This window comes from Pelodiscus sinensis, chromosome 5 (genome assembly GCF_049634645.1).
Source record: "Pelodiscus sinensis isolate JC-2024 chromosome 5, ASM4963464v1, whole genome shotgun sequence".
Classification (NCBI taxonomy): domain Eukaryota; kingdom Metazoa; phylum Chordata; order Testudines; family Trionychidae; genus Pelodiscus; species Pelodiscus sinensis.
The window spans coordinates 43,463,165-43,475,516 of NC_134715.1; the positions used below are offsets into that span (position 1 = coordinate 43,463,165).

The 12,352-nt window shown below is 43.1% G+C and overlaps 1 protein-coding gene and 1 long non-coding RNA gene across 6 annotated transcripts in view; one reads left to right on the top strand and one right to left on the bottom strand.

Moving 5' to 3' along the window:
- The window catches only part of MGAT4D (MGAT4 family member D), a 142,730-nt gene that overhangs the window by 88,613 nt on the left and 41,765 nt on the right, over positions 1-12,352 (top strand). For all 5 annotated transcript variants that reach the window (XM_075929909.1, XM_075929906.1, XM_075929908.1 and 2 more), the window contains 3 exons: positions 92-138; positions 6,472-6,585; positions 9,542-9,617. In XM_075929909.1, the coding sequence (XP_075786024.1) occupies positions 92-138; positions 6,472-6,585; positions 9,542-9,617 (237 nt within the window). The remainder of the gene's footprint in view (positions 1-91; positions 139-6,471; positions 6,586-9,541; positions 9,618-12,352) is intronic.
- Positions 2,716-11,416, bottom strand: LOC142829581 (uncharacterized). The gene is made up of 3 exons (XR_012904128.1): positions 11,255-11,416; positions 4,038-4,126; positions 2,716-3,199 (listed from the first exon to the last, which is right to left on the bottom strand). It is a non-coding gene; the product is annotated as an uncharacterized LOC142829581 (long non-coding RNA).

Sequence of the window (12,352 nt, forward strand, 5' to 3'; positions counted from 1 at the left end):
TGTGTATGCTTATGCCAATTAGACTGAAAATACTAAATTGGGGAAAATGAGGATGTGTGTTAGATACTTCTTTGTTATTCTTCTTCCTTAGGTGAATGCAGAGTATGTTAACAGTATTGCAGAAAGTGTTAGAACCAGGTAAGTCTTTCTTCAGGACACATTGTATGGCTAATTGTTTTTCAGTTTTTTCATAAAAAGTTGCAGTGTTTCAACAGTGAACTATAAAATTAAAGATTGCTGAAATGGTGCCATTGCTGCCATTACTTACATTTCCTAAACATGCCTTTATTCAGTGATTTTAGATTGCAGTTCTGTCTGTGGACCAGGCTAAACTGTGTGTTTGCCCATATATATATTTTCTTATGGATTTCTTATTTCCATAGGGTGCTTTACATACTCTGTGTAGCCTGATTTTGGGACAAAAACCTTATTATCTTCTGAACACATTAATTGGCGAGTTTACAACCCATACTATCCAAAGTAATAGTATTCACCTCCTAAACTAGGCAACATAACCTTTGATAGATATATTTTCTTCAGTGTAAGCCTGTTTTTCAAGAACTTAATAGTGCAATCCAAGGTACTTTTGTATTCCCATTGACTTCAGTCTCCTAAACTATGTAGCAGTCTGTTCAGAGTTCAGTGACACTGTCTTTGATAGTTTGGGTAGCAGTTCTAATTTTTCAAGGCCTATGGCCTTGGATAACAGTCTGCTTCAATTAATTGAACTAATTCAGTTCTCTGTATTGACAGTCAATGTGAAGTAGTTTTGAAAGATTTTGAAAGGCTGAAATCAAGTGTGACTGTTATGAAGAAATACAGTTCAAGACTAAGATTTTCATTGTAATTTTACTTGCTCTTAACCTAGTCCCTGGTGGATGTTTACACTATAGGTTGGACATCCCTTGTCTGGCACCCTCGGGACCTGACTGGTCCCAAATTAGGGTATTTACCGCACCAGGGGAGGTCTCTCCCAGCATGGCCTATGCTGAACTCGTGGCCTCTGGTAGGGTTCCAGCCTGGCACCACTGCTGCACCCCAGCCATGGCTCCTCAGGCTGGAGCTCCCTAGCTGCCACTACCGGACCCTGAGCTCCACAGCTGGAACTCTACAGCCTCAGCTGGAACCCAAGTTCTGCAGCTGGAGCTGGAGCACCGCAACCTCTGCCAGATCTCTGCAACTGCTGTCAGACATGAGCTCCACGGTTGGGACTGGAGCTCAGTAGTCACTGCCAACCCCTATTACCTCCCGGCCACAAGAGGAACTCTCTGCTGTGCTACCCACTCTGCTTTGCCCCCCCCCATGGGACTTCCAGGTGAGTTGCTGCCTCCACCCGCCATGCTCCTGCCCCATAGCCCGACCTCCCTATACCTTGGCTCTGTGGTCCAGGAACATCCCTGGTCCTGCCGGACCATGGATGTTGCTGAACGAGAGAGTCCTGGTTAAGGGAGGTACAACCTGTAGTAACACATGCTTTTGAAACACTGAAAGCCTTTGCTTGAAAGGACTAGTGTTTGAATTGCCTGTTTAAATGAAGTATTGACTGCAACTACATTGAAAAACATTGCATTGTTGATGTTGCTTGTAAGTGTCAACTTATACTCACTAAAGAAGAACAATTAAATGCAAGCAGGGTGGAAAATGAAAAGGCCATTGAATGATAGAGTGCAGTAGATCATATTTACATCCAGAAATTGGGTCTGAATGATGGGATGGATGACTCAATAATTGTCCTGTTCTGTTTATTCCCTCTGAGACGTGGCCTCGGCTACTGTTAGAAGAAAGAATACTGGGTTGGATGGCTCTTCGGTCTCTCACAATTCTTTTGTACCCTGTTTTGTATTAATGGTGTTGCTGTTTATTTTTCTGATGCATAAACCTGATTCTGAATTGATTATCCTTAGTACATATAGCTTATAATTCCTAGAAGTGTTATTGAAGGACAGATCTTTTTAATTGTTATATATACTCTACCTTCTCTTACATCAATGTGCTCCTATTTGTTTTTAATCTTTCATTTGTACTTTCTGTTTTATTATATAAAATTATGGACTTAGTTTTGAAAATTCTTAAGTAGTCCTATGCCTACTGAAGTCAGTAGAGTACTACTAAAGATTTACTTAGCCCAAATAATAAATACTACTCTGAAGTAAAATATTTATTAAATATCTACTCTCAACAAATGCAGGATAGTCCTTGATCCTGCACAGAGGCTTGTATAATAAGCTTTTATATTCATGAGGAATCCAAATCAAGTCAATATGACCTTGTCTGCACTGGCAAAAAAGACTAGAACATGATCAGTCCAGATTTCTTAATGATCTTAAATTGAGCTTACAAAAGAATTGAATACTTGTCAACTAGAAAACAAAATATATGAGGGAAGACTGAAAGAACTGGGTTTGTTTAGTCTGGAAAAGAGAAGACTGAGAGGGGACATTTCCAGTACATAAAAGGTTGTTACAAGGAGGAGGGGAAAAGTATTCTCCTTAACCTCTGATGATAGAACAAGAAGCAATGGGCTTAAATTGCAGAAGGCAGGTTTAGGTTGCACATTAGTAAATCTTCCTGTCAGGGTGGTTAAACACTGCAGTAAATTGCCTAGAGAAGTTATGGAATCTCCCTCATTGGAGATTTTTAAGAGCAGATTAGACAAACACCTGTTAGGGATGGTCTAGAAGGTACTTGGCCCTGCAATGGGGACTGGACTTGATGACTTCTCAAGGTTCCTTCCAGTTCTGTGATTCTACACTAGAAAGTTGTACAGCCCTCCATGTGAATGTAGTAATATCAGTATAAAGGCACTTTATCCTGGTATAGCTTTTGAACTTCTTCTTTGAGTGATTGCACATATCCATTCTACTTTGTCCATATGCACAGATATTCCAGATTTTTTCCTTTATTGGTATCATTGCAATGGCTCAAGCACCCTTTCTCATCACTCATCATACATTCTGGTATAAGAGAATGGAGCCACCTCCAGTCCTCCTTAGTTCCTTCTTATTGCCAGGCTTGTTAACTCAGGTTCTTCCCTTACTCCTTTCTGTATGCAGATCCTTGTCAGTTGAGTCTCCCCTGTTTCTTCCATTGGATTCGGATGCAGTTTTCTGGGACCCTGGGTGTGTGCTCCATCTCAACCTCCAAACTCTTCATTTAACAGCATAGATGCTTCATGGCTGATACCTTTTGGAAAGTCCTGCTTTAAGGACAATACAAATGCTTTTGAATAGCAGAAAACTCTCAAATCGATGCACTTATATGGCTAAACGGAATCATTTCTTCATCTGGTATCATGTGAAAGGAATATATTTGGAGAAGGCACCACTGAACCTTATAGTGGACTGTCTGCTGTATCTAAAACAGACAACTTTATAATGATGCAACTAGCAGCCATTCTGGCCTTCCGCCTCTTGGTAAATGATAGATCCCTTTTTTCAAACCCCATAGCCAATTCCCAAAGGGCTTAGTCAAATTACATCCACGTGTAGAAAACTCCATCCCTCGAGATCTGAACTTAGTCCTAACATAATTGATGGGTCCTCTCTATGAGCTCCCGACAACTTGCTCTCTCCTTCATCTTTCCATGAAGGCATAGTTTCTAGTGGCAATTACCTCAGCCAAAAGGGTGGGTTGTCAGAACTCCCCAATACAGTTTTCCATAAGGATAAAGTTTTTCTCTGTCCTCATCCAAAATTTCTCATGAAAGTAGCTTCTGATTTTCATGTTAACCAAGCGGTCTGTTTGCCCTTTTTCTTTCTAAAACATTGCCAAGGCTGTTCCCCACTTTGGCACTTAAAGTGCAAAAGGTGGGGGCCCACAAGAGACTTTAAAATACCCTGCCACTAAAGGCGTCTGTTTTAAAAACTCCCAAAGGTCACAGATTCCCTGATCTTAGATGGTACACTGCCACCATCCAAATGCAAAAACCTGTTTGAGAATCCAGGAAAATGCATTTGAAAATTTCTTCCTGTGGGGTACCCTCAAGCTCTTTTACCCTCCCTTCGGAGAGAGCTTAAAAAACACTCTTAATAGCTTACCTTGCAGTCTTAGGCATGTGCACACAGAATCACCTGCCTTCTAGGACACAGAAATCAGTTCATGTTCTTAAAATGGTGATTTTTATTCACTAAACAAGGAAAACATATTTTACTTGGTTGCTAACTAAAAAATAAAGAGTAAAGGCACCAATTTGCTTCCCTGGGATTCAGTTTAAAAAAGACAGGTAGTAAATGGCCTCAGCACAGAGAAGTCCAACAAACCCAAAGATAACCTGATCACGTTTGACTAAACATTCCCTGTTCTACTTGATATCTGTACTTTGAAGGTGGGATGGGAGAAGGCAGTTCAGCGAGATCCAGGGCTCCTGGGGAGCCTGCTTTAAAGGCAGCTCCCCATGGACACTAACTCCTGCCTCCCCCTTTGCTGATATAGAGGCAGCAAGGGAGGAGGGAGTGCATGTAGTCATTTGGATTAACCAATAAGCCCAGGCTTACAAGCTAATCATTTAAACAACTATATGCTAACATCCCTAGTATAAGTCATCTTTATAGAAGACTTATCCAGTTTTGCCTGGGTCCTTCAGGGCAGGGGGCTGGCAGTGTGTGGGTGGTGCAGGAATCAGGGCACGGCCTTACAGAAGTTGGGAGCAGGGCAGGAGGCTGGGTGTGTGTGTGAATGAGGATTGGGGGATGAGGGAGGAGCTCACGTGGGGAGTCCCATCCAGTGGGACTTTCTCTCCCCCCTCCAGCCCCTCTGGTTGGCACAAGCCTTCTCTTCCCCTCTCCCCCGGTCCCTCCATCTGGCATGGGCCTTCTCTCTCTCCCCTCAGACAGCAGGGACCTTCTCTTACCCCATGGTGCTGCAGCCAAGGGCCAGGAGAGTGGGGACAGATTTGGGGCAGAGGGTGCTACTTACCTGGTCTCATGGCAGGCAAGAAAATGAGCCCTAGCTTGCTATTGTCTTGATGGTGCAACTGCCCCCAATGGTCACTCTGCAGTATAGCTCTCTTCTGTGCTCATAGCCCTGAGAGTCATTCTGCAGTATGGCATCCCTCCAAACAGCAGCCCCCTCCCTTTCCATGTTCTGGAAAATAATCCCATTCCCAGTATTTCACATTTGGGCTTTTACTAATATAACTAATTTAGTAGCATGTCTGAACTAAAATGGTTATTCCCATAAAACTGTAAAGTGTAGACCAAGCCTCAGTATGCTTTTCAGTTGTGTTTAGCTAACTCAGTTGAATAAACTTTATTTTTAAAACACATCTTTTTGTCCATGCACACATGGTCTGGGATTGAACACGGAGATAGCAATTGCCTGCACAAATATTTGTGCCAGGATTAGTACCTGGGAGCTAGATCCACAAAAGGATATGGGGTTTATCTACATGGTGAATAATGAACTGTAAGAAGGAGTGATTTCTCAAGTACCCTACAATGTGTATGAATTGGCTTATGTAGAGTGCATCAGTGGCAGGTCTGAGGGTTCCTTAGTGTTCAAACAGCATAGCATGATATAAAAGCAGACTAGGGAACCTTTGACATGCACCAGAAAAATCTACATGAACAAATCAATGTGCAGCACATGACTGTGCTTTAGAAATCACACCCCCTTTTGCCACATTACTTAACTGCCCCTTTAAGCAACCACTGAGATCTTCAAAATGTCTAGTTAGTTACTGCCTAAACCAATAGTTGATTAAATTCCTTAGGCACTAAAGTTTATGACAGTGGGCATGCACCAAACCACCTACATCCTGACTGTGGTGAGCTGTGGCTCAGCACCCTCACTGATATCTAAATCCCAGCAGGACTCTCAAACTAGTTGTTCTTCTGCCTGTCTCACCTGTGGAACTTGATCTGGTAGGAATTCTCAGGGCATGCCAGACAGTCGGGGGCATGCAGATCAAGAAATAAATGAGAAGGGTCTGTGACTGTAGTACTCAACAGCCCAGTGATTAGGGAATTGTCATGGGAGATCCAAGTTCAAATCCCTGCTTGAAACTAGGTTGAGCAGGGATTTGAAAACCAGATTTCCCTAAATGCTGTCATCTCTGGGGCATTGACTGGTGGAGTGGGCTCTTGTGCTCCCTTTTTGGTGAGAAAACTAAGGCTGACTTGACTTAGGCACCTAACTCCAGGAAAGGGTTCATGGCTGTACATTCCAAGTGGAGGTAGGCACCTCCCTGTGACCTGCACTTAGGCACTAATCACATTTGAAGCATGGAGTCTACACCTTGCTTCTCTCCTCAGCATTTCCTACTAACTTGCTTAGGCAGCTCCCTGATCAGCTTGCTGGTTTCTGAGAATCCCATTCTTTGGTGCCTAGCTTCCCCATGCATTGTATAACTTCATGCTCAGGATTTTAATGAGCATCAGGATACCTAAAAAGTTAGACATTGCAATGCTGACAGTGGCAATATTGGAGTCTTTTTGTTGAGTTAGCCCTTAGTTATTAATCTTTTCTTTACAGCTTCCCTAACGAAGTGCAGTCGGGTGTTCTTGAGGTTATTTCCCCTCTTGCATCCTATTACCCAGACCTCTCTAATCTCAAGGAAACATTTGGGGACTCAAAGGAAAGAGTAAGGTAAGCTAGGCTATGTACAATTTTTCCAAGAATTTTGTTCAACAGTAACTCCTTTAAATAGTCCACTGTATTTAAATTGATGAGGTTTGGTGTTTTTCAGAGATAAAGCACTCTTAGTTTAAACAGAAGGTAATTGAAAATGTACTTCATACAAGTGCAAGTATGGAGAAAATAAGTGCTGTTGTTGTCCATCAAATTCAGAATGACAGCAAAACATTCTCCCTCTTGTTCTGCTTCTGAAAATCCAACACATTTGAAACTAAATGTTTAGTGCCAGACGCAGATTTATAAAGATTAGAATAGTATGGTGATAAATGGCCTAACTTTTGTTGTTTTTCTTCTATATATAATATAATTAATCATCTTTACTAACTGCTGGTGGTATCATTGGCCCACTTGCTTCAATTTCATTAGCAGGAAGCTATGACCAGAAACTGGTTGGTTTACAGAAACCAGTAGGTTTTCATAGACCAAAAATAAGTTTAGATTGTCACCAACAGCTTTCATAGCTCTACTTCCATGTGCTCAAGAGCAATGAGCTGCCAGTTTGAAGCAACAGAGATGATAGCAGAAGAGTAGTGCATGTTTCATACAAAAATGAAATTGGGTTGCTTTTTTAAATTGAAGCCCGTTCTTTCTAGATAGGAAACATATTTGGTACATATGAGTGAAATATTCATAGTTGCTCTCATCGAGACCCAATTTATTAGAAATGCACATGCATAATTTTGTTTTTGCAGTAACACTCAAATTTTTATAGGTGAGGTGAGGGAGCAACTCTCTTATATGTAAGGTTGGTGGAATTTCAAAAACAATACAAATAAACAATTTTAATATTAGTAGAGCTGACTGAGAATTTTTAATCAAAATGCAATATCTAAAATTTGACATTTTTCACAGAGAATTTTGATTTTTGCCAAAGTTTTTAAATCTTCATTCAGAAACAGTTAAATTAAATATTTAATTTCAAGTTGGATTGACCCAAATTGAAATACTTTAGTGAAATAAAATCAAAATGTTTATTTTCAGCTCAGATCTGTGTCTACTTGAGCTGCCATAATGCCTCATGCTCCTGGTCTCTTCTTTGGCTGGATTTTTCTCTGAGGAATCACCCTAATCTCTTCTCTGGTCAAATGATGGTGGTGGGTCATGGGAGATGCAGCTGAACTGAGGAACATGGCCCAGAGAAGAGACTGGTGGAGTGACATGTACAAACTACAACTCCCAAGAGGCACATTATAGCTCAGGTCACCATTGTTCAGTGTCAAAGTGATGCAAAATTAAACATTTTAATTAGTTTGACAGACTAAACTGAAGTATTTCAATGTTTGAATAGGCTCATTTTTTTATATTTCTAAATCACTTTTATGGAATTGTATTCCATTCAGATTTTGATTTCTCCCAATTTGGGATGAAAATAAACTTTGTAGTATTGGAATTTCTCCTGTTGGGTGCTTGAGCACTTTCTACTTTGGCCTTGAGCTCCTTTCAAGTTTTTCCCCCGAGTGGTTATTTTGGCTTGTAAATTACCTTATATATACTCATTCATAAAATGACTTTTTTTGGAAAAAAATCCTATTGTAAAGAGTGGGGGTTGGCTTATGAACAGGTTTTTCCTGAGATGCAGGAAGCAGCACAGGCTGAAGAATGTACTGGCTGCCGGCACTGAACCTCTCAGCTCCCATGGCTGGGAGCTAAGAGCCTCCATGCCTGCAGCCACACTAGGATTGCAGTGGCAGTTGGGCAGGGCAGACTGTATGGCTGAGCTACCTATAGCCAAGGTACAAGACCGGTGGGCGGGGGCCCATTAACCAGTGGAAGCCACGAGAAGCAGCGCAGACTGAGGGACGTACAGGCTGCTGGCACAGACCTTCTCAGCTCTCATTGGCTGATAACAGCAGCCAATGGGAGCTGAGAGGCTCCATGCCTGCAGCCTGCATGTCCCTCAGCCCATGCTGACAAGCTGGAACTGGAAGTCTGTATTCTGGAGTTGGCTTATAAATGGGTTAGTGATTTTTTTTTCTGTTTTTTTTTCTCTGTAAGTTTGAGGAGTTAGCTTATAAATGAATGGGCTTATGTTTGAGTATATACTGTAACTGTCTTCTGATGAGTACAATAGATTTTAAGGGATTCTCGCTTCTCAGAGGGAATGTTTTGGATGAGGAACAGATTAACCACAGGGTTTTAGGTACTAGATAAATGGCCAAATCATAGTCACTTTATTCATATCACTATTATTGTCCCCATTGAAACAATATGGGCAAGACTGACTGAAAAAGATTTGGTGACAAGTATGAAATGATCACCCCTTTGATCTGTATAGCTGAACAAAATGATGAGGTACTGAAAACTGAATATATCTATTATTGGGTAATAAAGTTAAAAATATTCCTAGGTCAGAAATTTGCATGGCATTTGATAACTAAAGTCATAAGATATCTATGTATTATAGTAATCCATTTATAGACATTTTTTGCATATTACTTTTTATAAATCTGGTACTTTAAAGTCTTAACAAATATATACTTTATTGATAGTAAAATGAGATAGTTTACTTTGTAGAGGAAAATTTACATTTTACCATTACATATTAAAATTAAGTTTATCAACCTGCTTCTGTGTTGACTCATAAAAGCTCACTATTTTACTTGCATAGTGAAATTTCAGTAAATTATAACTATGTTGACAATTACTATTTATAACAAAACAAGAAGAGCGTTTTAGTTAATCTGACTTGTATAATTGGTTTGTGTGCTGTGCTTAGAGGAAATTCTAAAACTGAGTTTATTTTTAATCAAACTTTTTTTTATTAGCTTTCCTCTGTTCCAGTTAATAGTGAGTAAGAGTAGTTGCTAGTATAGAGTTTGTAACAACAGTGTTCTAATGCCTGCACTATGCTGATAACTCTATTGAGAAATCTAGAGAAAGTTTAATTGAATTTGTTGCTTATATTTAGGTGGAGAACTAAACAGAATTTGGATTATAGCTTTTTAATGCTTTATGCACAACCTAAGGGAACATTTTATTTACAGGTATGTTCACATTATCAATAACCAGCTATAAATCAATAAATAAAATATGCTGACTTTTAGCGTTGGCAGTTCAATTAATGTTAAACTACACTGTGAAGATAAGTCTCCTGTGTTTCTTAGTATTATTGCTCAAATCATTTGTAAGCATGAGTGTCCATATTTTCATAGTTATTCAGCTTTACACATATATATTATGTGATCTGAAATACAGTAGTTTCATTTGTACCTTCCTGACATTGCCAGAGCTGAACTTGCAAACTAACTAACCCATCAAACAACTTTCAGGTTAGGGAATTTTTTTAATGAGTTCTTGCTTGTAGTATAAATGCAAATGTGTTTATAGATTCAGGTGACAGCTCAGGTCATAACTGGATCCTAGGGTTCTGCACAAAAAGGTTTTTCCAGGGGTTATCAGCAGGAAGGGGGCACATAAAAGAGCTACTTCTCCTTTCTCCTGTAACTGCTATTGGCTAAGTAAGAGTAAAAATTTCGAAGTGATTTAGTAGTAGAACTGGCCAGAGACTGAAAATCCTATTGTGCAGGAAATACTGAAAAGTTCACGCATGCGTGGCCCCTTCCCCTCCCCATCTAAAAGAGAATGAAAAATGAGATGTAGAAATTGCTCACAGATTGGGAATTCCAACTTGGCCATTTAATTTCAATCTTTTTAGAAATGTTTCCAAGGTTGCCCAGGACCCCAGCAACCTGCCAGGCAAGGAGCTGCACAACTTGGGGATCCTGCAAACTCTGAGATCCTGAGAGTCTCATTCTTCAGCAGCTCACTTTGCAGGCTGCCCTGGTGCCAGGAAGCCTGGACTACTGGGGAGCTGGAAGCTTCCAGTCTTGCAGGAGTTCCCACTAGCCTGTCAAACAGGCTGCTAAGGAGCCAGGCTATCAGAACTTCCAGGCTTCTGGCTCCATGTCAGAATGCCAGGTGGGGTCTTGAGGAGCCAGATAGGGGAGCTGGCAGGATACCAGGCACATTTTGGTACTCTCTGGTGGCAGGCGAGGTTCCATCAGAAACCTCTTCGGTTTCCATCAAAATTTTGTCAAAAAAGACTCATTGCTGCAGTATATGTTGGTGTAGCAGGGTGACGGGTGCGAGCACCGCTCCCCTGCCCCTTTTCCCCGGGGAGCAGGGGGGGCTCTGCGAACCCTCCGCCTCAAGTCCGTCCTGTTCACCCCTAGCCGGGTCTGTGCGTGGCACAAAGGCTGGGTGCGATCACCCCCCTGCCCTAGGTGGCAGGGGGGTTCAGCGAACCCGCGGCCATGTCCCGCCCCTTTCCCAGTGGGCTGGGAGGGGTTCGGCCCGAACGCGGGCCTTGGGGTCCCTGCCCCTAGTCTCACCCTCACAGGGCACGCATCCGCTGGGCGGGGTTGCGACCCTGTCCTCGCAATGCCCTTGTCGCGGGGGTCTCGGGGTTTCGGGGGGGGTGTTTTTGGGGTTAGGGGTCGTGGGGAGTGGGGGACCCGGGCCCACCCTCTCCTCCGGGGCCCTAAGTGGAGTGCAGCGCCTAAGGGCAGCCCTCCACGGCAGACGGGGCCGGCGCCCTAAACTCGTCTGCCCACAGGCGCCAGAATGGCCCCGCCCCGGGCTCCTTCCACTCCCCCAGCCGAGCACGTTCCCAGTCACTCACCCCGTCCCAACGCCGCCCTCCAGCTGCCGATGCTGTCCTTCTTGTTGGTGCGGGGCTCCGGAGGCTTGGTATCTCGGGACGCCAGGGTGGACGCTTCCTTGCTCCCCCTTTGCTCGTCGTCGGACTGCCGCAGTTAAAGTCCCCCGGGAGTGACGTCAGGGGGGTTAACCCTGCCCCCTTGGTGCCTCCCCCCGGGCCTCCCTGGAGGCGTACCCGAGGCCCTGCCCCTCTGGGCAACGCGGCGCCCTGGCCGGGCGCAGCTCCGCGGCTTGAGCCTGCCCCCGCCTCCCTCAGCGCGCGCTCGTCCGCGCTGCCCGGCGCCTGGGTTCCCGTGGCTCAGGAGCGGCTCTGCCGCCGCCCGCGACCGGCGCTTCCCCGGTCGGGGGGGAAGCCTTTCCCCCGCGGCTAGTGCGGACCCGCGGGGTCCGTCACAGTTGGTTTTTGATGAAACAGCATTTTCTGGTGGAAAAGTGTTTCATCTGAAAATTTCTTACCAGTTCTGCTTAAGAGCCTAAGCTGAATCTTGAGATGTGATCAGTATCAGTGAAAGTGAATGAGATATAGGTTCCTAACCACCTAAGTTATGTCTGAAAATGCACCTGGGGTACCTATGTCACTTGCACACTTTTGAAAATATTACCCAAGTCTCTAATGCATCTTAGATGCAGCCAGTGGAAACATAATTGTCCAAACGTTAATGCCTCCAAACAAAATGTTTTGTATTTCTCGTTGTGTTGGTGTGATTGGAGAAGATTGTAACAATACCAGAAATATTTGTGCTTGCACAGGGATGATTATTATGAATCTTCAGTTTCCTTTAAGAATAATGACATGTTGTTACCTCATCTGAGAAATCATAAGGTCTGACTAGTGGCATATAAACCTAGTCATGGGTTGTGGTGATCCCTATAGCAATCTTATCTTTTAAGACCCTTCTGGAAGACTAGAAGGGAAATGATGCCCTTCCTTCTGGTCCTCTCCTACCCTGCCACTCTTTTGCTAGGCTTGTGCCATCTCTGGATCTTTCCCCACCACAGACCCTGGCCTGTACATAGAGGCGTTCTCAGAGTCAAAGGGAATAAAATGGGTGCTGCATTA